Source organism: Colius striatus, chromosome 5, assembly GCF_028858725.1.
Source record: "Colius striatus isolate bColStr4 chromosome 5, bColStr4.1.hap1, whole genome shotgun sequence".
Taxonomy (NCBI): domain Eukaryota; kingdom Metazoa; phylum Chordata; class Aves; order Coliiformes; family Coliidae; genus Colius; species Colius striatus.
Window position 1 is genome coordinate 22,220,596 of NC_084763.1, and position 25,862 is coordinate 22,246,457.

The 25,862-nt window shown below is 43.1% G+C and overlaps 1 protein-coding gene across 2 annotated transcripts in view; it reads right to left on the reverse strand.

The window, feature by feature from the left end:
* The window catches only part of WIPF3 (WAS/WASL interacting protein family member 3), a 35,128-nt gene that overhangs the window by 2,337 nt on the left and 6,929 nt on the right, over positions 1 to 25,862 (reverse strand). For both annotated transcript variants that reach the window (XR_009818785.1, XM_061996745.1), the window contains exons 2-7: positions 18,569 to 18,707; positions 5,624 to 5,756; positions 4,892 to 5,020; positions 3,106 to 3,792; positions 1,544 to 1,684; positions 782 to 883 (exon numbers count right to left, since the gene is read on the reverse strand). Coding sequence is in view for 1 of the 2 variants with exons in the window: in XM_061996745.1 (XP_061852729.1) it covers positions 782 to 883; positions 1,544 to 1,684; positions 3,106 to 3,792; positions 4,892 to 5,020; positions 5,624 to 5,756; positions 18,569 to 18,652 (1,276 nt within the window). In the remaining variant the exon portion in view is untranslated. The remainder of the gene's footprint in view (positions 1 to 781; positions 884 to 1,543; positions 1,685 to 3,105; positions 3,793 to 4,891; positions 5,021 to 5,623; positions 5,757 to 18,568; positions 18,708 to 25,862) is intronic.

The window sequence follows — 25,862 nt, forward strand, 5'->3', positions numbered from 1 at the left end:
AGATATATACATTTCTTATGCTCTGTAGCCCTTCAGTAAAAAGTCTTTGATCAAATAATAAAACAGATAATTTAGATTGACTGAGGCTGTTATGAAAAGTCACACAAAGTACCTGGGCATGGAAACAAAAGAGCCCAAAACCCTAATGAAAAAGTAGAGATAAACAGTTGGTCTAATAATACAGAGAAGACTGGGTTTTATAAAAAGCAAAATACGGGCATGAGGTCAAAGCTGGATGGGTGAACTTCTGCTCCTACAAGAGTGACCTGATAACAAGTTTCTAAGTTAATGAGGGAAAAAATAAAAGCAAGGTTCAGTCATTCACTACTGTCCTGATGAGGTTCAGGTACTCAGTCCCTTTGTTACTAAGGTATGTAAAACAACACGCATAGGATTGAAATCAAAACACGTGATGGAAGAGATGGATCCAGTCTTTTGTGATTTCACAAGTTCATGAAAAAAAACCCCAACTCAGTAGCTGCCTGTTTGTACATCACCATTTTTAACATCAAGGGCTCTGCAAATTCTACCACCTAAAGGACACAGACTGCATGCCAAGCCACATCACTTCATTTTTAGCTATTAAGACTTTAAAGTTGTTAATTACATGCTTTTCAGCATATATTTGGTCCCTGTTACCACTGTAACAAACCCTATTCCTCTCTGTGCCTATGCTAGCAGCCCAATTCTTCACGTTAATGCTGGTTTCTGTTCTTCATTTTCAGTCCCTGTTTTTAACCCTGAGGATAGTTGTCAGATCTTCCAATGTTTACACACTTACCTCTAGCTATCTTGCTGGGATATGTTTTGTGAAATGGCTTGAATTCATCAGGTGGGGGGAAATCCTCCACAGAATGGAAAGTAAATTTAGATTCAAAGTCATCTGTGAAGTTTCAGAGAAATAAACATTAGTCACTGATAGATACTTAAAAAATAAACAGAAATTGCCACAGGTCATTTAAATTATAAAATGCTGATTCATTTTCCCCTGGAATGAGCCTGGTAGTGGCTCATTCTGTACAATCTCCATGAGTACTTCTGTGAGCCACCCAGCTTTTCTGCCTCCTTTGCAAACACTGCCTGCTACTAACAGAAGTCAAGCTTCTCAGTGTTCTGCCAGTTTTCTGCACTGATGCTACTGTGGTAATAGTGGTGTTGCTAGGGGGTTGCCAAGCCCTTCAGCTACAAGCAACAGTGAGTGGCCAATTTGTCAGGTCACAAAAGTAGTTATTCATGGTCTTTGCTCTAGAGGATTGAAGCTACCAAATGTCCATGAGCTGGTTTTAAGAACAGTAACAGAAGCACACTACAGTAACTTTTGAGTCTCAAACAATCATACAGGTAGCACATGCTTCCTTTGTGGAAAAGCCTGTCTTTTCTCTCATTGCACAGGGCTGTACAAAAATCTAAGGGGTCTAGTTTCTAAAGGATCTGTTATTGCCATGAGACAATCCCAAAGGAGGTTTTGAGGCCTGAGACACACAGAGTCCTTAGTACTACAGTTATTAACTGAGGCTAAGAGAGGTAATTAAGATGACATTACCAATGATGTGCATATTCCCATTCTTAAACGGTGGGTGGGGGTCATGGGCCCAGGCTGAGACTCCAGACTTGCTCGTCAGCTCGGTTGTTGGTGATCTGGCTGGCGGCTGTGGCGGCGTGAGCTGCTTCCCGGCACCGGGGCCTGTGGAGGCAGCACAGGAACAGCGCCCCGTCAGCAGGGACACGGCACGGGGGGCAAACGCAGCCACGGTCCTGGCTGCTGGCTGGCAAGCCTGACCCAGCATTTACAGCATCAAGGGTACAGTACAGCAAGAACAGCATCAACCCAATAGTATCAACTATTGGCGTGGGCTGGGGCTTGCAAGTTCGAGGGAAAGTCTGACACCCTGAAGGTTGGCTTTGTCCCTGGCTGGAGGGGAGGACTGTCCTTCCACTTTCACAAGAACATGCAGTTTCTTTAAGGGAAAAACCCCGAACTGAACCACCACACGAGCTGGTATCTCTAAAATAGAGACCAACGCCCTGATGCTTTGGCAGCCTGGCAGGGAATTACTGCGACGCTTGTGCATTTCACTGCTGAGCTGCAAGAGTCATCGAAGGTTCAACCTTTGGGGCAGACCTACCACAGGAACTGCAGGAGGGAGCCCGGGCAGCCTCTCAGAACCACTTATCTCTCTAGATAACCAAGAGAAAGGCAGGCTAATTTCATGGAAACCTAAAAATTGAGGCACCATGAAAAACAAGCATCTTGACAACAGTTCCTCAGACAGTTCCTGGGCAGCACTGATCACCACCACGAAGCACCTGACGTGGTGCTTGGCGACCTTTCCCATGGCTGGCAAAGGCAGCCAGTAATCCTCCTCTTGACATGTGGCTGCTAAAATACAGAGTACAGAACATTCTCCTGAGATGTTCCTTAATAAGTAGCTGTCTCCAGTTTCTCAAACCCACGCAGATCTAGGCTCTTTAAAAAATTATCTTCATAGTATCAGAGATGTCTGATAGAAGTTCCTTCTGCCATCTGCTCAGGAAACACTAGGTAACATCGCCACTTCCTAAAGAGCCAGAGAAACCTTTAGCCTTACCACCTGGATCGTGGGAGGTACCAGCTCTGTTGAAAAGCAGAGGGCTGCATCTGTATTTGCCTTTGCTCATCTGTCACTGCAGCTGCCCAATCCTTGTTTTATTCTCAGTTTCCCAGCCCTTGCCAATGTTGCTCCAGGCTGAGTGGAGGGAAGCAGTGGGCAGGCTGGCACTGGGCCCACTGCAGTTCTGGTGGACGTGGTAGTGAAGGCTTTACTGCCTACCTGAGACAGCTCCTGAGCTCAGTGACCACAGTGCCAGAGACACACCGATGCCAATAGCCCAGTGGTCCTAGGTGTTGCTTCCAAGAATTACAGCGCGACTCCGTGAACCATATGGCCTGCAGCAGGAGCCTGAGGTCTTGCACATTCATCACACACCGTGCAACCTACAGGTATTCTTCCCATGCCAGGGCCCTCACCTGTGCTTTCTATCCCCCTCACTGAGTTCTCTGCCTGCCAGTGCTCTGTCCCCACTAGCCAAAGGGTGCCAAACACCCTGCATCCATAGCCGTCTCACCTGCGCCTCGGCCCGGCCTCTTCTTCCTGGTGTCGGCCAGCGCTGCGGGCTGCGGGAGGCCGGGGGTGGGCGGCAGCGGCAGGGACTGGATGTTGCTGGGCTTGTGGAGCTGCGACAGCAGGTGCGGGGACTTGGGGGGCAGCGGAGGGGGCACGTCAGCGGTGCCGAGGGCAGGCGGGAAGGAGAGCCTGCTGGGGGGCAGCGGGGGCGGCGCGGGGGGCGGGCAGTCCCTGCCCTCGGAGGGCAGGGGGGCGGCGGTGGCGGCCGAGTCGGGTGTCTTGCCCGGGAACCCGCAGGGGGGCAGCGGGGGCAACGGGGGCGGCGGCGGGGGCCCCGCCGGAAACTTGGGTTTGTCGGCCTGAGGTGGAGGGAGCGGGACCGGGGCGGCGGCGCCCGGGGACACCCCCCTGGGAGGGCAGTCGGCGGGCGGCGGGAGAGGGGGCGGCGGCGGGAAGGTGAGCGCGGGTTTGGCGGAGGCGGGCGGCGGCGGCGGCGGCGCGGGCAGGCTGGGGCGGCTGGGGCCGGCCCCGGCGCGGCAGCTGCCGGGCGGCTCCGGAGGGATGGCGGCCCGGGGGCCTTCGGCTGGCGGCGAGGGGCTGCCGCCCGCCTTTGTGCTGCCGCCGTTCGCCGGGACGGAGGTCCGGGGGGCCGCTGCCCGCACGCCGGGAAGCTGCCCTGGCCTCGCTCCTGAAAGACAAGTACCTTATATTATTGTCAGCGTTTCCTTCCCGCTCCTCAGCCGAGGCAGCGCGATGAGCAGGCTCTCTCCCCTCCCCGGCGGTTACTGAGTGAGAAACGCTCCCAAACATCTCATACCCCACAGGCTGTCCCTGGTGTAACAGAGCTTGCCAGGTGGTGTATTCCAGTGGGCTGCAGGGACTTAGCTTGTTTAGATGAAGACTTGCTCTGCTGGGAGACCCAGCTGCCCTCCCTACTCAGTTTCTGAAAAACTAAACAGTTTAAGGAGAGGGTGCTTCCCTGCAAACGTGGAGCCAAGGTCTGCCTGTCCCTGCCATCGTGGAGCCAAGGTCTGCCTGTCCCTGCCATCGTGGAGCCAAGATCTGCCTGTCCCTGCCATCGTGGAGCCAAGATCTGCCTGTCCCTGCCATCGTGGAGCCAAGGTCTGCCCGTCCCTGCAAATGCTTTGCTCCGTGCAGCCTGAGCAGGCACCAGCTGCCAGTAGTGCCCAAGGCTGGTACTGTAAAAGTCACCCCTCCTTCATGCTGGCACTTACTGAGGTGGAAGCAGCAGTAGGGCTCCCACACATGGTTTCTTTCTGTCTTTTTGACCCAACCAGTACCTCTTTCAGGTCAGTAAATCACCTTGCTGGATCAAAGCTGCACTTCATAAAATCCAAAGGGCAAAAACATAAACACAAATCTTTAAAGTAACACCCAAGCCTGTAATACCACAGAAATAAATGCTCACAGAGGGGAGGAAATAAACTTTCTTTGCCATTGGTGCTGAAGTTGGTAAGGCTCAGATTTCAACCCTCTATTGCAGGCACAATTAAAAGTTTTCTTTAAAATAATGGTAAAAGTCTCCTTTGCACAATCTGTTCAATCTCCTACCAGGTGCGGAGATAGCTTATTATTTACGTTTTAAGGAATAAGGCCCCTGAGATCTAGAAAATTATTAATTGAGCTCTCTGTGGTTACATAAATGAAGGGTTCAGGAAAAAAAAATAAAAGTTTTAAAAAGACGGTCACTGAAGCTAACCTCAAAGTACTTTTATCCAAGATCACAGTTCCCACCAGCTCTTCCTTCATATGAATGAAGCCCTTACCTGCCATGTCCCTCTGGCCTGCTGGTCTGAGAACAGGAAAGCCACCAGCAAATAAGCCTCCCAGAGGCTGCTGGGAGCTGCCTTTATTAACAGCTGGATTAACACCATCTCTGTTACCTCCTTTGGGCTCTGTTAAAGAGAACAAAAAAACAAGGGTGTATCAGAAAGTCATTTCATCCTTGCTCTGAGACTGCTGGGGTTTGGCACTGACAAACGCAGGCAGGAGCAGCTTTTGCCCTCTCTAAGCCGGCTCTACAAAGGAAGTTGCTGCTGATGCTGTATCTGCCGGTACTCCCTGCGTCCTGCCTGGCGCACACACACACTGCTGCTCTGCTCTCACCTTGCTGTTAGGCAGCACCAAACCTATGCTTCCAGATTGTTTGGATGGCTTTTTGTTATTTTTATTTAGTAAAGAATGGTTCTTGTGTGAGAGTCAAACATTCCCACTTCATTATTTTATTGAAAAATTCTCAAGGATTTCATCAGCTGTGGTATTTTTTGGACAAGGAATGCCTGGTAAGGTGACATCCAGTTACAGATCATTATGAAGGGTTAATAGTTATTGATCTTAGTGCAGGATGCAAGTTTAGAAAGCATCCTCTCTCTGCACGCTGAAGCCATCTGAAGACTCAAGGCTTTGCTGAACAGCCAAACTGCCCCTCAGTGTGAGAGCTGTGCAGCTGGCCTCCGCAGCTGAGGCTTCAGCAAAGCTCTCCCAGGAGCAGCACTTACTTTCAATCTGTGGTGCACTGCGGTCGTTGATTTGAGTCACTTTCCTCAGGCGCGTTCCCTGCTGGATATCAGCCAAGAGGGCATTTCGTGCTTTTTGGTCTTCCTTTCGCAGTTTAGGTAACTCTGAACTTGCCTGTTGACAATAAAAGCATTAGATGGGAGATGCAGACAAAAATGTGTGTTTAGAGAGAACAGATAACCAAACACAGGATAGAAGGTTTTAAATAAACCATCCTTGGCAGCTGTCATTTCAAAGCCTTTGAGAGAAATCAACAACAGCATCCAGTTGTATAGGAGCCAAGAGAGCTGGAAGTTTAAATACACCACAAATCTGATACCAGCTGTGCTGACACTAGTGAAAGTCAGATTAGAGGGGTGCTTAAATGAAATGGGACCTCTTGCTTGGCCATTTATAGTCTCTGCCCCACAACTCCAGCTCTTTGACTGCTCTCTCTTGCTGGATCTTTTCAGGCTACTTACAATGCTTCGCAACAAAGATTTTTATGTGCCATCTTAAACATCTTTTTGGTTTGTCCACTTTGCCTTAGGAAAAATGAAGGACAAATGCACACTGCACTCACACTTGCATGTGACCATTAACTAAATTAGACTGTCTCTCTGGATTAGAAATTTACACCAGCCTAAAGAGACCCTATTCAGAAGAATTCAATTAAATTTTAGTAACTTCGCTGGCCTAGCCAAGGTCTGTAAATGTAAAGTCAAGCTATGGTTTAAAGTTTTGCAATAATAAACCAAAATTATTCTTTATTCTTACTTCACAAAGTTTCCTGTCCTTAAAAAAAATAATTTAAAAAAGTTTGGACATTTCACTTTCTTGAGGAGGATATAAACCAGCAAAGCTGTTATTTCTAAACCTATCATGTGGTTAACAGTGTTCTAACAGAGGAGGTTCTTCATATCAGAGGAGCAATCCCACATGTCCACAGCTACTGCAGGTCCCTGTAGGTAGCTAATTTCCTAAGGAGAACGAACACCAGGAATAGTTCCATAGCCCTTAATTTTAGCATCTTAGTCATAACAAAGCAGAAAGACACTGTTGCTCTTTAAAGCAAAAACACCAACTTGGTAATAGCATTCTGAAAGCAAACCAGAAACTTGAAAGTACTTAACCAGCTGCTGAATTAATAACATGTCTAACTTGATAATGCTAAATGAAGAGTTATGTCCCTATGACATTACTGGTGGTTATTTTTGTACTTGCTAAAGAAAAAATTTACAAAAAGACTGCCAGAGTGTCAGAGCCCCACAAGATGGCAGTCCAGATCCCTCCTGACGCCCGCGGCGTTCCTGACACCTGAGGTAAAGACTCTGAATTATCATCTTGTGACTGGGCCCGTAACCACAGAGCATTTTGAAGTGTTAGAAACCCCCCCACCTCTGTTACAGAGTTTCCTAATTGCAGGGCAGCTGCCCGTCCCTGTGCTTTGGGGACTGCTGCCCACTGAAGCAAGCCAGAAGAGCTGCCTGTGGGAGCCCCCTCACGCCATGCACCCTCCAGAAACTGTATCAACTCACGTTTTCTTTAAGCTGGCAGTACTTACTGTGAAAAATGGGAATACCATAATTGGAACGAGGGTGATTCCCCTTCTCACAAAAGCTTTTTTACTGGTATCTTCAACTTCACGCCTCTCTACTCTCACTAATGCCTTTGCCGCAGCAGGACAACCAGGATCTGGAGGGATCTGATCAAGACCTATGTTTAAAATTAGACCCAGCAGCTGTCTTTTCGTTTCCGGGTTCAAGTGTCTGTATACTATGCCAGCTGCCCACTTCACCCCCCTGAGCTGTTCCTCTGAGCAGGTAGGCTGCTGGGATAGAAAGTCTCGCTATCCAAATAGCTGTTAGGCTCAAATACCTTACTTGTGGCGACCTATATTTGCAAGTGACCCATGACTTGATATCACTTTAACATGGCTAAGATATTAATTTGTTCACAATTTGTAGCATAAAAAGGCAGAAACACTATTCTGCAGGCCCATAGCACAGAGTTAACATGCTGCCTTTCTCTTACAATAGATCCCCTTATTTCAAGCCAATTCCATCCCATGCCCCAGCTGTTTCTTCTTCCTCCTCATGTACACAAGAGATACCATCTTCCATGCCCAGCCTGGTGGACTCAGGTGATTGATTAGCTGCTGAGTAGCTTGATACGGATTCTTTTTTCCCATTACCAAGTCAAGATGGTCTGGGGTGTACTGTTGCCTGGGCTTCACAGTGGTCAGAGTTCCTTCGGATTTCTTGTTTCCCACCTGCACTCCCAAGCCAGTGAGAATTCTTATCCAGAACCCTTTCACCAGGTAAGCATCTCACCCACTCATCTTCTGGTTTCCTGCATTTGCAAACTGGTGTATTTACCACATTGCTTTTTCATACACCATCAGAAAAGAACCTTCCTTCCTTTGATTAAAAAATTAATCTGGGCTTCAGACTCGATGTGTAAGTTGTGTATCAATAGAAAAACAAAAAGAGGAACTCTTATGGGTGTCAAATCTTCAATCTCAATCATGTGCAATAGAAGCATTTCATCAGAAAGATAAATGTATTTTGAGACAGATGAAAAACAGCTGTAAGACAAAGATGTAATTCTCTGGCAGAGAAGAATGTGAAGATTATTTGTTTTATCAGATGCAAGAGCTGTAACACAGAGTGAAATTAAATTCCATGCTTTATTTACATGAATTGGTAAGGGAACAGGGGGTTCTCATCACCTTAGTAACCATGAGGTTATTCTGCTACTATTTCTGACACAAAGAACAGCACATGCAACACGTACTCAGAAGCAGAATGGAACAAATCACACATGCAAATAGCCTGACACTAAGAGAACTACTGCTTTTTCATTTCACCAAACTCCACTACTTCTCTCTTCAGTGTCCTAAATTACACCCTCAGCTATGCCACTCAGTAAGGTACACAATCAATGTTTAGGCTTCCTGACAGGTCTCCACAGTATCTGTAAAGAGGAAAATACCATCAAATCTAGAGTGTGAATCATCAATGATGGACATAAAAGTTTCAAAATTAGACTGGCAGAAAATGAATGATCCAAATGGCAATCCGAGGCCATGTGAAAAGAACAGCAAACCAAAACACGCTCCCCTACTGCTGGGGCAGGGAGGGAACGGGAAAAGAAAAAAGAAGAAAACAAAAGAAGATGGACAATATATAAATCTAAAACTAGAAAGGATCGGACAACAAGTTCTAGCTACACCTCTGAAATGAAAACATGCATCCAGAGAGCCACAAGCCTGAGCCTGGCAGCGGTTCCAGCAGTGAGGCTGCATGGGTGAGTGCACCCGACCTCCTGGCCCACTGCTGCGGCAGGGAGGGATAGCACACTCCACTGATGTGTTTTATCCTTTCAGAAGAAATAACATGAGCAAAAGTGGGATTACAAATTCAGTTTGTGTCTCCAGATGTTTACAATTATGTTGAAAAACTGGACATGCAGAGCAAAGAGCCAAAGCAGTACTCAAAACCTGGAGGAAACAGTTCAGATTTTAGCAGCTCAATGTGGTCTGTGAGCCCTGGAGCCTGAGGAGTGGCCTACCTGCACAACACACCAACCTTTACAGGGCAATGGCAGTGAGGACTCGGGCAGCAGGGACAGGTAGTTGGTGAATTGAGGCAAGACACGGCCAGAGAAGCTCCATGAGCAAGTACGGAAGCAGCAAGACAGACTGCGGATGGAAGCAGACTATCGTCTCTTGGTTTCCAGATCAAGGCTGGATCCTCTCACTCAGAAGTGCTTCTTGTGACACCCAAGTCACTGGACTCCACACAGAGCTACCTGCCAACTCACAGCCCCTTGCCGTGGGGAGGCAGCCAGTGGTTCCTAACAGTTTCTTATAGTCATGAGTTCTGTGAAAGGGAACAATTTTGTTTAGGAGAAACTCTGCTGACACTGTGTCTATGGACCACACAAGGTTTGGCCCTCAACAATCACAATCTTAACTCCCTAAACTGGCTTTCATCAGGTAAGTTAACAGCTAAGAGTCTTTTTAAAGGAAAAAGGACTGAAACAATGGCAGTGAGCTCCATTTTTGGGTACATTACTTACATCACCTTGGCAAAGTCATGCTACATCTCACAAGACAGATGGGAGCATCGACCTACCCTCTGGGCTCCTATGATACTTAAAATATTTAGGAGGTGTATGTGCTGAGATACTAAAATGAAGTAGGTGTAGAAGACACCAGGCATTTGAAGAAGTTTATAGTAGGACCAATTCTTATCTTTCAGATTTTAAAGAGCATCACTGCGCATAGAGAATGGGGAATCCTTTGGACTCTGGGCAGATAGTTCAGGTCACAGTGGGTGCATAAACTGTCCCATAATTGAGTTATATTTACTCTGATTTTTAAATATGCTGTTTAATGAATTTGCAAAACGCTTCAGGGCAGTGTAGATCTTCATAAACATGACAGCTGCAGCATAAATGTACCTCCAGACTTCTGGACAATCCAGTAGCCAGATAGTCACAGACCTTTACCTCAGAATAAAGCCATCAGCTGGTGGGAAAAGAAGATCCAGTACTCCAGCTCTGTACTAGGCAGGAGCCACAAGTAAGAGAAAATAAAGCACAATTCCATCCAAAGGCACTACTATCTCTTCTTTCAGAGAACTTACAGTATTGAGTAGTTATACTCCTAACATGCAATGAATTGTATCATCATAGTAGATTCCCTTTCCTGGGAATTTACAACCAACACTCCCAGTATTATTCTTGTCTTAGCAATAAGTGGAATTCTGGTATAGACAAATAGGGATTATTCAGGAAAGAGGGTAATAAAGGTGGAGATAGCTGTGTAACACTGTTTGTTATACCAGAGGTGGCTAAGAGTATTAAGAGGAAAACACAGCTTGTTTAGGGCTGGTAAATCATCTGAGGAAGGATGATGAGTGTTTTCACGGCCCATATGGCATAGCACAGCTCTCCAAAGTAGGAGAGCATGGAGCGAGAGATGACAACTGGGTCCCCAACCAGCCATAAGCCTCCTGCTCCTTCAAAGGAAAGCCAGGCATGGGGTTAGTCTCGTAACAGTTTTAAAGCCCCTTACTCTACATCTGTGCCCTTCAAGGGACCACATCCTGCTAAAATACCCTTCTGGGAATACTAATGATGAAAAAGAATGGACTAAGAACAGAGGAGACCTTGCTTGCGAGCAATTTATACCATAGCTTCTTTCCACTTAAACACAGGCTGCCGATCCCTGTAACCAGCAGGACCAATGTATTTAAATTAATGTAGTGCTTAAAAGACCGTATCCTTTTCAAAAAAATAACTGACGGGGAAAAAACAATAATGACAATAAGATGCCAAAACATTCTAGCAAACTACAATGTCATAACATTTTATTCAAAGAATGAGGTTGTTTTGGAGTAAGGTACAATGTAGAAGACGACCAATGAAATTTCAGCATATGCTAGCCAGGGGGTCTTTGACATAGAATAGGAATATAAAAGTCATCTATGCATCTGTAGCCCAGCCTGAAATCGGAAACACCAGAGGAACTTGTTTTCCCACTAGATAAGAACTAAGCTGAGAATTCATGATTTTATATTTGCAGCAGAAGCAGTCTGCCCAGCAGGCAAGAGCATTGCTTTTACAAAGAGTTCTCAAACTGGCAGATAAAGTCTCCCTCTTGGAATGTGCCCAGAAATGCAATTGCAACAAAACCCAAGAACTGATTAAAATAACAAAATAAATGCAGGCTCGAGCGAGTCACAAACAGAAGTAAACCAGAGAAAAATGTTGTCATCCTTCAATATGCATCAGGTGTGCTATCACTCATGCACTGGCAAATGCAAAATAAAATAATCAAGTCAATCTTTCCGGCATAAGGAAAAATGCAACAAGTCTCAACAACAAAGCAGGTGACTTCTTTCATTTCAAATATTTTAAACCGTTTGTTTATAAAGAGTACGTGCGAGTTTTGGTTTGTCTCTTCACAATAGAGCCTTGACCTCTGATTTGAAGCTTTTTAGTTAGGGGAAACCTCACCATGGTGCAAGACTCCACCTGTACACTGAATCACAAGATCAGAGCCACTTCTTGTGTTTCTGCTGTGTAGCATAGGATGAAACTAATTATTTCTTGGCACTTGGTCTCACTGGGTAAACACAGCAATCTCTCAGCCTTCTAGCAAGCTGAGCTTCAAACCCTTCCCGTGCGAGGGGTCACTCTCCAGCCTACTTTTCTGAGGGAATCCACACGAGGAGACCTGCCAAATAGCTTCCTGGCAGCTAATGAAGTCATTGTTTCAAGAGAATGACAGGGCCAGCATTTCACGATTGCATCTACACCCAGCTCCATAATGAGTAACCATGATCTCAGTCTCCATCACACAAAGTCCTGCGATTGGAATCTGCCGGGTTGAAAAGGTCATGGAGCAATATGTGTGCTTAGATAGGCTGTGTCTACATCAGCCTTGTTCCCCAACTGCTGGCAAGGGAAACATGGTGCAAAAGTTGTTACAGATCTCTTTTTAGCTACTGCCTAATCCTGGCATCAGTCCCACGTCATGAGGTGTTTCAGTGTGAGCAGAACCCAGCGACTGCTCAGCACTAGCATCTACCTCCTTACAGTGTACCAGCAGACACAATGTTAGGGAACAGAAGAGAAAAGACAGCATAGCAGGAGTTACTCTCTTCTACATCTATATTCCAGTGCTTGTTTCAAACACCACCAGTACTTAGTGCCACTGCACCCAATACAACCCTCTTCTAGCACCATTCCATCAGACAATGTAAAATCTTCTACACTTAGAGGTTCAATTTTTCCTACTACGAAGGGAGCAGTGGGCTTATTAACAAGGGTGCACTTAAAATCTTCCAGCGTGGGCTGCTAAATTTCTGTACCTGAATCCTAAAATGCAACAGAATCAATAGGATGATTAATGCCTGCTGAGCCATTTAGCTTTTCTATGGGTATTTAACTTTGACATTCACATTTTAAACATAAACCCCGGCTGTTCTTTCACTTAAAAGAAAAAAACGCAGTAACAGGAGCCACCAGAATAGAGGCAGAGTAAAATCAAAACTTCTCTAAAAGCATTTCCCAGTAAGTTCAGAAGGTCAGATACCACAAATACCCTGAGTCTGGCTTAAAAAAAAAAATCACTTAAACTTCAGCTTCTGATTTCTAAATTTCTGGGATTCAAATTCCCACAACTTCCTCTGCAGTCATGAAAACAGAAATGAAAGTTCTGACACATGAGAAAACCTGAGACCCTGTCATTGCAATGAAAAATGTTCAACAGCTCAAGGTTGACAATGCTGCTGTGGGAGCCAGGGATGCTACCACCGTTTCTTCTGCCTACCACAGCAGGGCCCCAGAATGACAGGGGCTACTATCAGTGGTGATAACCAAATATTCAAGATGTGACAATCTACAAGTATTGCAATTTAATCTTGCTCTGGTCTAAGAGCATTAGGCCATTTCTCCTACCCAGTTACCTGTGCAGAAGCTACTGGTTGTTCTGAGCTGCTTTTTAGCATTCACACAAAATTAATGTTGGCCCAAGGCAGAAGAGCAAGAAACTAACACTTCTTGCATTGTCACCTTCCAGACATGTGCAGAAGTCCAACTCAAGGATCGCTATAATTCTGATCTCTCTTTTAATTACAAAGTTACAAGTGTAATCTTAATTGACAGATGGAATTTAATATGTAGCCCCTGCATATGCTACAGGAGAAACTGATTTTTCAGGGCAATATTACCTTGTGACTGGAATGGTAAATTAACCTATTACCTCTCTGCAGTTAAGCTGGTTCTACTACCTGGGCTGGATCACTTACAGCTGGTGCCTCAGCAACACACTGCAATTGTAATTTAAATTACAATTAATTTAATGTAATTTAAAGATACATTTAAATACTTTCCATTCCATCCACAACATGGACAACACACAACGGCTTCTGAGAAATCTGCAGAGCAGAACTCACCACCTACATACATGAAAAGTGGTGACCTAAGGTCTCAAGGAAAGCATTTGGGAAGGTTAACACACAAGAATATATGCAGTATGTGTCCCTGTACCTCTCCAGGTGAAACACATGGAGCAATGCCAGCCTAATGTTTTCTTCACATCTTCCCTGCCTTTCATAGCTGCCACTCACCTTTCCTATATTTGTTAACTACAAGAGTAGAAAGCTACAGCAGCCACACTTTGAGATGCCATAGCTATGCAATCCCACATTTTCTGCTATCTAAAGATTAAGTCAAATAAAGCACACAGAGACACAGCATTTGTTTTACATAATTGCCTCTCACTTCTTTATAAAAGCAGACTGGTGTGAGATGAGATGCATCATTAAAACACTAAAATTTTATTTCCTTTATTTTGTCTGGAGCAAAGCATTCTCAGAAATTTCAGCTGCACTTTGCCCAGCCCCTAGCAGTCTGTATGATGGCCAGGCCTCACCAAGCTTACCAAGCCTGCACTGTGTCTCACTGCAGTACATTTTACCCTTCAGCAATAAACAGCACCATTTAGTACCTCCAGACTTAGGAACTTTGTGACAAAGTACTTAGTATTATCTTGCTCAGAGTTTGTGTAATATTTGAATAAACACATTCCTACCTATTTTGTAATTGGGACTATGCATGATTCTGTTCCTTCAGCATTACCCTTGCATGTCTAGAGGTCTGAATGACAACTTGAGAAATCACCTGAATTTTTACAAGAAACCACCAGCAAAAGCACACATGTGTTTACGCACACTGCTATGTGCACGTTCTCTCATTTTATATTTGGTAAGACTGAATCTATATACCATAAATCATCATTATCTTCAGCCAAGCTGTTTTACATGCGTTGTTTTTTCTCTTTGCAAAGAACAGTAGGAGCAAAAACCAACTCCCACACAACTTCAGATAAGCACTGTAGCTCTCTGAATTTCTTGGGAAGGTTGAAGGAAACAGCTCGACAGGGTTTGCACTCTGACAACTGCACAAAGGAGGAAAAAAAATCCCCTGTGGAAAACTATCAGCTGATGTTTTTCTTAACCTTGGAAATCCTACCTCTGTGTAAATTATGCAGAAAGGTATCATGAGGAATTGCTTTTCTGATTTTTTTATGACAGCAGTAGAAAATAAGGTCAGAATAAGAAACTTGGTAAATACTGACATATGTTTACCTATAACAGAAATTTTATTTTTTTTTAACTAAATAAGAGTGAGGTAATCTTTAAGATTAATCTACATGCCAGTCTAGCATTTAGCACTATTTGAAGTTTCAAATTTCTGTGACATAATTCTTTCTTCTCCTGCTCTCCTAGTTTTCAGTATGTTAGTAAGGCAAAAGAACTCCTGGTGCAATTTTCCTGGCTGATTTGGGGGTTAATTTCCATGCTAAGACTTTGATAATAACAATTCTATAGAGAACAGAAGTATTTTCTTAAACTCCATAAACATACGAATCATTAAACAAACATCTTCTCTGAATGAGACACAGCCCAGCAGGGCTACGATGCATCTACGCTTCCTTCAATATTAACATTTTAATAGGTAATGACTGATCATAACACTAGGAATCCATATGTACTGACAAAGGCTACACAACAGTGAGCAGCCTCTACTGCACATAAAAAGTGGATGTGGTTTACCAAAGCAAATTTATCTCCTGATCTTCCCTTGAGAGATTAAGCACAGAAAATTTTTAATCTGTCTCCGTGGTGGCATCTAATCCAGGAAATATGACAAACCAAAGGTAACCAGGATGCCTCATATGCCAAATTAAAAGGCATGAAGGGTAAAAGAAACAGAAAAGAGGTAAAAAGAAGTTTTTAGGAACAGAAAACTCTAAAAGCCTAAACCCCAACACATTCTTCCCCAAAAAGCAACAAACCTTGAAAAAATTCACCTTATGTGACACGCATATGCCTACCAAAATGGAAATATCTTTAGAACAAGCATCTTAATGCCTCCTTTTTAAGTTCCATTTATTAAGGTAGAAGGAAAAATGGAAACAGAAAAGATCTGAATTCTGTAAGCCAGTGCCAGGAAATATACCAGGGCACAGGGATTCTTTTTGCCTACTCAAGCCTCTCATCTTTACCTCTGACCCTGCAGAAGGCAGGCATTTGAAGACAGGCTCAATTAACTATATTTACATTTTGACTCAGTCCCCTAAATTTGCTACTGCAGATACCCTTCCATTCCTCTCTGAAAAATCCACTTTGTTTCCTTTTAAGTAAGCTCTAACAGCCAGTAGCTTTTCAGCTGTTGGGGACAGGTGGCTCCTTGCATGCCTCAAACACCTTCTCCAAATCATGATTGCCTTGTAACAGCTTTGGTGACCAGAATTCAGCACGAGTACTTACAGAATATCTGTAAGTCCAAAATCTTTGAAAACAGTAGGATAGAAACAAACTTTCTTCTGCCTTAAGAGGGAGTTAACAGTACAAAAAAAGTCCAGTGGCAACAGTGCTTAGGATTTCAATGAAGCAAGGACTGCAAAATCATTTGGTACCATGGCTCATAATATTCATTAAGAAAATGTGCAGGAAAAGAAAGATCATACTGTGACTACTTCTGCTAAAAGTCTCTTCACAATGAACGTACAGCTTTTATCCATATAATTGGAAAAGCAAGGTGATCCTATGGTACCCATGCAATGGCATCATGCAAAATGACACAATTCTAAAACCTCAACCTATGCACAAACATTTCTCCTTTAACATAATAACGTAAGTTAAACTAGTGGCTCATCCACACATCAGTAGGGAAATGAAACCCTAACTTTTAATTGCTAACATGTAAATGTTACTCTGGTTTAATTATAACAGTACAATAAAAATCACAGTGCTATTTACTTTGGAACATTGCCAGGTGTTGGCCAAATAAAACTTCTTTGTTTTGAAAGTTTTCCTTAAAGCCACATGCCTGTTAGGATATTTTTCTTCTTCCATCATTGAACTGAATTTAGCAGCTGTAACAACAGCTGGGCAGTTTAGCAGCTGTAAGAGGCAAGCACAAATTTCTAATAGCTTTCTAGTAAAAGAAAACAGGGTCTGTAGCAAGTTCTCACGGATTCTCCAAGTATTAGATTTGACTCTGCAAGTTGGTACTAACTGGAGAGCTGACTCTTAGATTGCACTTCTGAACTCACCGGGCAGACTACAGATCCTCTCAAAATTAGCCCTCTCTCAGGGAATTCAGGGATTCAATCCTGACAGGGAAAAATCCTTTCGTTGTTACAGAAAAAACAATAATCTGCCACGTTGAACTAGCTCTTGATGTTGGTTCATGTGCTCTTCTTAGTGTCAACACTTCCTACAGGGAGTCTTTAATATCAGACATAATATGGTTACTTTGTGTCGTATCCTCAAGATAAACTGACCCTGATTTCTGTATGTCTTATGCACAGAAGTCACATTTGAAACAGAATGATCTAACTGAAATATAGTATAAGCCTTCATGCATCAAAACCCTATGATGGTACTGAGTTCAGTTGTCAGAAAAGGAGGAGAAACAAAAAACCCCAAACTTGTTCATACAGGTCCTTAGGGGTCCTCTTAACTTTCTCAGGTCACTTATGATTGGCATATGTTAGAGTAGTCTAAAAATTTCTCTAGATTTCACTGAGCTAAATTTATTAGGATAAGAGTACTTGAAGCTTCTGTTGATTTTAATTGCAGCTATGGGCATTAAGTTGCTCACAAAATTCAGCCCACTTACTTTAGTACCAACCCAGAAGAGCTGCTAGTTGGAAACACATCTCATGGTGCCCAAAGTTAAAACAGAATGATAAAAGGAATTAAGCACTGTTTACTTCATCTGCCATCTTTATTTTTCTCCTCTTCATCTCCACAACTCATTCAGAGTTTCACAAAATGCAAAGTAGCAGAGAGAAATACGCAAGGAAATCTCCTTCTGGAAGAAGAAAAGAACACTATGTAACAGAATTAACAGATTTTCATGGGAACAAGACAGGCAGAGATGCCAGAGAATGTAAGGGAGAAACAAAGTTCTTAATAACAACAAATAGAAAAAGAACTGAAGTACACTTGAAGCATCAGGTACTGTTTGCCACAGGGACTAACAAATAACATACACTGCAAATAACAAGTACAGCAGTGACAGAAAAAGATATGAAAAGGAGTCAGGAGGGATGTTACGTCTTGAAGACAACTGTATCAGGTTTCACCATGTCAGAAACAGTCTATGAATTTCAGTGCAGAAACAGGCTACAAACAAATGATTGCAGAACACAAGGAATTACTTCAATGTGTTTTACCATAGGTACAATAATTGATTGTGAAGGTATGAAAATGTAACACCCTGAAACTCCACTCAGAGCATCCTCCTCTTTACTGCAAACGTGCTGGCAGGGCACATGTTCTGCTTTGACACAGAGTAATGACCTGTTAGAAGCGGTAATTGTTCCTGCACATGTACAAAAGCACATTGTGCTGTGTCCCCAGGAAGATGGTATGTGCTGCAAAGAGCAACACCTACAGCTGAACACTGGGAGGCTTCATAGGAGCTATAAGAAAGAGGATGAAGGAATTAATGCTCACTGCCTGCACATTACCAATACAAAACTGAGTTCCCTGTGGCTGGAGAAGTATTCACAAAAGCTACAATCTCACCAGATGCATTCTAATGCAGTTGCCTCCAAACTTTCTGATCCCCCACTGCTGCTAAAAAAATGTTCAACCACAGGCCCTAATATACATATATGCATCTATTTATAAATCATACATATTTATGACTGACATTCTAATACCTTCTTCCCGCACTCCGGTGGTCATCTCACACACCCACACCCACTGCTCTAACAAACAGAAGAACAAAAGACAGCAAAGCAAGGATCTGCCTAAGATATTTACTATGAACATCCATGTCAAAATTCTGGGGGCTCTGAGCTGGCTACTGTAGCTAAGCTTCTGCTAATAGAAACGAAAAGTCAGTCTTACCAGAGGTGGAGGTGGAGGGGGCCCTCCAGAAGGTGGTGGAGGCGGTGGCGGCGGAGGAGGAGGTGGCGGTGGTGGCACAGGCATCCGTTAAGGTTTCTTGATTCGAGCAGTTGTGAAAAATATAGCCAAAGTCTATGTCCTTGAGGGGAAGGAAGGGAATAGAAAGGAAAGTGGGAAAATACAAATTAAAAGAAGAGGAACGTGTTTATACACTGTAAGCTGAAGATCAGCCAGATTTCTAGCTCTCAGCAGACTGAAGACTTATATACCACACTGCTTCTAAAACTACAGTACGAACAGCCTCATTACAGTTATCTGATGACAACATTCATCTAAAGAGCAAGCTCACAGATCTGGACCAGTGCCACAAATACCAAATGCATACATGCCAGTCTGTCCAGCTTTAACTCTTATGCCATGCCTTAATCTAGCCCATAAGCCCTGAAATGCAGTTCTGCAGAGAACAAACCACAGTCAACCACATGGAGACACTCCTGTAGGGACAAAAACTCTGTTGACTTTAAGCCAGAGACTTGCTGCTTTAAGGACAGAGTAAGGAACCTTGTAAGTTCACTGGACTTGCTTCAGTGTTACAAAGAAAGAAAAAATAATTTATAAAGAGATATGATTGAATAATAAAGAAATAATTCTAAAAATTGAAGCTTCTGTTACCAGATGACAACATATAACGACCAGATATTTCAAGTATTAAAGTCACATGTGTTTTTCCTGCCATTTAAAAGTGTTACATTTTCACAATTCATTAGTAATACACTGATGAAAAAGACATATCTTCCAATGGAATGTACATGCTTCTTTTTTTCATCATTCACTGATTTTCATCTCTAACTCAAACCCTGACATGACTGCATCCCCTCTCAGCTGAAATCATCTGCAAAATTAAAAGCAACCCCCTTTACTTCATAGAATCATAGAACGGTAGGGTAAAGAAGGGAACTTTAGAGATCATCTAGTCCAACTCCCCTGCATAAGCAGATTCACTTACATTAGGTCACACAGGAATGCATCCAGGGAGGTCTTGAGGACCCTCCAAGGCAGGAGACACACACCCTCCCTGGGCAGCCTGTGTGAGGGCTCCCTCACCTGAACAGTGAAATAGTTTTTCCTTATGCTTAAACAGAACTTTTTGTGTTCCAGCTTCATCCCATTACCCCTTGTCCTTTTGCTAGAAACAATAGAAAAAAGGGATGTCCCAGCCTCCCGACACCCACCATTTAGAGATTAATGAGATCCCCCATCAGTCTCCACTTTTCTAGACTAAACAGCCCCAGTTCCTGCAGCCTTTCCTCATAAGGAAGATGTTCCAGTGCCCTGATCATCCTGGTGGCCCTGTACTGGACTCTTTCCAAAGTTCCCTGTCCCTCTTGTGCTGGGGAGCTCAGAACTGGACACAGATGAGGCCTCACCAGGGCAGAGTAAAGGGGGAAGAGAACCTCTCTCAACCTGCTGGCCACACTCTTCTTGATGCACCCCAGAATGCCTTCTTGGCCACGAGGGCACATTGCTGGCTTAGCAAAATTCCTCAGTAAAATTGCAAACAAGCATATTGGGCAGTGCTGAAGACAGCTTTCTGCACATCATACTTGATAACCTCTTTTATTTTTATAGTGACTCTTGAGTAAATGCTCTGAACATGGTTTTACATCTAGTTTTATGTCCATTGTGTCACAACTGTCTTCAGAGACTCTTCACAACATCATGTGAAACAGTGTCAAAACCAGTGTGAAACCTTTTGGTCAAGTAGTTTAAGAATCACCTGTGTAAGCAGGAGGCATGAGACAGTTCTCCAGACAATCTGGAGAAGTTCAGGAGAAAAGACAAGAGAGAAATAGGGCATTACAATCTTTAAGGGACTAGTTGGTTGTTTTGTTAAAGAGGGAGAGATCAAAAGAGCCAACGAAGTTAAAATATACATGCAGCCTTGTCCACTTCCCATCAAGTGTAGGTGAACAATATCCAGATAATATCTGAATATTTTCCTTCTGCTGTATCTTGTAAAATACTTTATGAGAGATCGATCAAAAATTAAATATGCAGAGCTGCTGCAACACTTGCTTTATTCCTTGAGAGGACCAGCATACCAAGGCACTCTGGATCTGTAACATAATTGGTTACAATCACTTTAATAATAGCTTAGTGAAGCTTTCAATGAAAACCACATTGTAGCACCTCCACCATTCCCCTCCCATTGTTGCCCTATGGAAAAAAACTATTATCCAAAGATACCTCTTTTCCTCAATTAAGTCATTCAAAAACATGGACATAAGGAGAATGAGACTTCCCCGCTAATAATATGTTTCAGGTTAGTGTCTTCCTACCCTGCAATACAGGCCTTTTGTCTTCATTAAGGATTTAGATTGGGAAACATGCTCTTAGTCAAATTAGAAAAAAATACAACCCACGCTTCTGTGGCAGACCATGTGCATGGCAGCAGGAGGTAAAGCACACTGGAGGCGAGCAGCAGTGGGAGAAAGGAAATGGGAATCAGCGCTTGGTATTTAGAAGTCACAATCTGAAATGCAATCAGACAACTTCTCTAGCTGCCTCTCTTCCCCAATCCCTGCCCCAGCACTCGTTCCACTAAGTGCTGCAGGTTAAGTTCCAAGACCAGAGACTGTGGCCACCAAAACAACCCAAAATTCAGCACAGAGGATGTGTTTGCTTCACTATGTATCCCTTCTTCCCTATCCTGAATCATCTTCTCCAGTGATAGAGGAGAAAAATGCATTTCAAGGGTGATATAACCCACAAGCCTGGAATGAAATATTGGAGATGCCCTATAGCTTTGCTCCCATGATGTTTTAAATCCCCTACAAACGAACTATCTTTCAGAAAGTTCTGCAGATGTGCCTTCCTTTGTCTCTTAGCACAAACTCAGAGCCTTGACGTCCTGACTTTGGTATGTTTTTGTACATACCAGTACTATTACAGTGGGAGGGTGATCACATCTAATAGCTACACAACGAAGAAGCATTTTCTACAGAAGGGTTCTATGTGTTCAAGTGAGCTTTGGCAGAAGAAGTACTGTTATTCACACAAGAATACACTGATAGAAAAGAAGGACTGAAGGTGCCTACTTTTATCTACTCACAAAAGAATTTAAAATTGAATTGACTCTTTAGCTGCACATTCGACACATTTAAACACACAGGATTGGCTATGAGAACCTCTTTCATATTATTGCCCCAATCTCACATGAGCAAAGAAAATTCTGGAGAAGACAGCAACACTTTCAGTATTTCAACACAAGTTATTTGGAGACCTCTATTCCTTGGTTAAAGGCTGTACTTCACTTGCCTCTTCTCCCTCCCCAGTAAGTTGCTAAAATATGGTTGGTAATTTCATAGAATCACAGAGTGGTTTGAGTTGGAAGGGACCTTAATGATCATCTAGTTCCAGTCCTTCTCCCATAGGCAAGGACACCTTCCGCTAGACCAGGTTACTCAAAACCCCATCCAAACTGGCCTTGAACACTTTTTCAGGGATGGAAAAGCCACAGCAACTCCAGGCAACCTGTGCCAATGCCTCACCACCCTCACAGTAAAGAGCTTCTTAATATCTAATCTCTGCCCTTTGTCAGCTTAAAGCCATTACCCCTTGCCCTGTTGCTATGTGAACTTGTAAAAAGTCCCTCCCTGGCTTTCTTGTAGGCCCCCTACTCAGAAGGTAACCACAACATGCCAGGGTTATAGAATCACTATAGTTATGAACTTGCACTTAAAAGCTAAATAAATTCAGAATTAAAATCAAAAAAGGAGTACCACGTTGATCAGTTCTAGTGTCTGTTAGGAGCCAGACAAGAAGAAAATACCACAAAGGGTCCTTAAGGCACATATGTCCTTTCTCCTCTAAAGACACGTATTATCATTAGAAAAGAAGGGTCTCAACTATACTCGAGGGACAGAAATAAAAAGATACAGTTTAAAGAGTTGGCAATGGGTGGAGGGGAGAAGCCTGTGTGCTAAACTCAGTTTTTTCAGGTAAAAAGTAATGTAAATCTTCCCTTGACTTCCACACCACAGAATCGGGTCCAACAACTGCAGAATTTACTGCAAAAAAAAGAGAGGAAAATCTCAAACCCTGACTTTTCTAGTCCACCTCCCTACCAAAGTAGGGTTGTACCTTTTTTTTTTGTGCTTTCTGAAATCTAATTTTAGGTGTCCCACATAACGTGGCTTGTATTATTTCCCTTGGGAAGCTCTTTAACAGTCAAATAACTCCCATATTTCAGATTGCCTGACACTCAGCCTAATTTCTCCTTTTCTGAGTTTGATCCAATTTGTACTCCACTGCAGATGACTACTCTGTACCAAGCAAAACAATTTCTCCTGCTCCTCAGCATCAACTCTGTGAAATATAAGAATTAAAATTCGGAAGTGCATTTACAAGAACTAGTTATACTTTTTGACTTCTCAAAAGTCATCTCGTCAGTCAGTGAACATTATTACTATTCTCTGATCTCAAACAAATCTCTGATTTGTTCCCCTGGTAAGGGTAATTCCAAAGCTAATTTCAGGCATCACAGATTGTTCCTTGCTTCTTCTCATAGGACTTGTTTGAATATCAGATGAGTTTAAGAACCATGATGCAATTCTCAATGTAGAACTCAAGCTCCAAATTTCTGAAGGCCCAAATAAAGTCTTCATCCATACTTTCATTGGTATTGGTTAAATCATAGATCCATCACCTAAGGGTGAGGGAGCAGTGGAACGGGCTGCCCAGGGAAGGTGTGGAGTCTCCTTCCTTGGAGGTCTTCAAGACCCACCCCCATGTTCCTATGTGACCTGATCTAGGTGAACCTGCTTCTGCAGGGGGGTTCGACTAGATGATCTTTAAAGATCCCTTCCAACCTTACCATTCTATGATTCTATGATTTTGAAATGTCAGGCAAGACAGAGTAGGTACAGATCTATCTTTCTTCACAGAGTGCTCCCTCTGTGCTGAAGTCACCTGTCAGAAACTCAATACCTCTGCCTAAGCTTTCATGTAGATTTGGTCTCACCTTACTCAGCTACTAGATGTACACAGCTCTGATCCAAGCATTTCCCAAAGGTTACTGCCTTCCAAAGTGTCACTGTCACAATGCTTGGCTCACACTAAGCCAAAGTCTTGCTGGGAGCACTGAGCCACACTAAGAAACAATGCAGTTTGGACAGCACCTTACAAGTCTCCTGCCACACTGACACTCAGCAGAATCAGCACAGGTCTGTCTGTGAAGCCTGGGCTAAAATACCTTCACCCAGAACAGAAAGAGAGTTGTCCCTTCAACTTAGAGCAACATCTAGTAGGAAAAAGGCAGCAGAAAAAAAACCAAAAAAACCCAACATGTATTTAAATGCAGAAAATATACATTTATGGACAAAAATATTTCTTAACTAGCAGCAATTTTTTTTTTCAGTGATCATAGATCTTAGTTCCTTAAGTGGTGCAGTCATTAATACAAAACAAGATGGTTGGAACTGAAAATACAACCCTTGCAACCAGTTTGGAGAAAGGATTGCAAAACAATGGATTCTTCAATACTGGATTTGCAAACACTGCACCTGTGCACTCTGAGGCCGGTACTTCAGCTTTGGGGAAATTCACACATGTTTTTGCTTCCTAGTGAAGGCTGAGGTAGATATTTCAAAGGTATACAGGGAAGCTTATCTAAAAATATTGGTCTTATTTCCTAGATTAAAAACTGAAGGAAAAAAGTAGACCACAAACTCTGGTTTTAACTTTTAATCAGCTTTTATGTAACCAAATATAATTTTCCCATTAACTATATTGTTTTGAGTTACAGCTTTTAAGACTCTATATTTTAGAGAGAAAAAGAAAAGAATTTCAAGATTACACAGGAGAAACAGCATCGATAAGCATTTGCTCACTTTCATCATCTGAAAACCAGACAATGAGCCAAATTGTGTCCCCATTTGTTCCTGTCCAGCATCATTGAGGAACAGCTGAAATAGCTGGTACCAGAACAGCACAAATCTTTTAAAGATAGTACAACACATGCGGGGAAGGGGAAGGGGAAGGGGAAGGGGAAGGGGAAGGGGAAGGGGAAGGGGAAGGGGAAGGGGAAGGGGAAGGGGAAGGGGAAGGGGAAGGGGAAGGGGAGAAAAGTGTGGATCAATTTTTCTGTTCTCACAATCACATAGCTGGAAAAGACCTGGAAAAAGCTTCTGTTTGGAATGAACTAGTTTAGATTTCAATTATAACGGAATCAAACTATGTAATTTTTAAGCATCAGATGCTACATTCCTTTCTACTGCTTTCAGTGTCAACGACTTTTTGTGTTTAGAGAACAGAAGAAGGAATACTCAAGGTAGAGCCTCTCATTATCCTCTCAGTCCCTTTTTTCCTCTTCAAAAATATGCTCGTCCACAAAAAAAGAGATGTTACTTGAGAGATTTCAACTTTCTTTTGAGTGTTACAACTTTCTTTTACAGAAGAACAGCAAATATTCATAGACATACTCATCTTACTATATAATTTTAAGACATTCATGTGTATATTCCCACAGCTAAGAAAACCCCAGCCTTTCATTATTTCCTAGCAGATGTATCGAGATTGTGTACAATTTAAGAGAAATTACTGCTCTCAATTGCCATTTACATCACTGCAACCCAGGCCAGAATCCATCTTTTTCAGTTCCATTGAAATGTAAAAACCTTGAGGGCTCTACCTCGTTTAATATCCAATTAAACACTCATAAGCAGCATTTGTCCACACAGGGTCTGTGGGATTGCCTCACAGTATGTAACAATATCCTGCACTGAAGCCAAGGAACATAAATTCTCCTCAGCTTGGACTATGCCCAGGAGGCTTGATCCAGTAAAGGGCTGCATCCGCTTTCTGCCTGAAAAACCAGCACGACTCTTATTGTTCTGTCAAGATCTTGACGACACTGAAGCAGATTGGCCGGGGCTGACCTAGCACAGATTACACATTGCTTCCATGTGTGCTGTGGGCAGACCTCTGCTGGGTTCCCTACAGCACCGAGGCTAGAAATTAAAGTGCTATGTCTTGACAAACCTCCCCTTAGAGGCCAAGCTGCACAGATGACTTCACATCCCTATACATGACTACTTCAGAGTCTGGCTTCCTCTGCTCTGTGAGGATCTGCCAGAGAAGACTAATTGCTACAAGGGAGAATAATAAGAGAATTTGTCATCATCTTTTAAATAAGGAGTAAGAAAAAAAGAATGAGATAGAAGAAGAAATATATTATGCCTACTGTAGTGTTAACCTGAAGTTAAAGCACCCAAAGACCAATGAGGTAAATTAG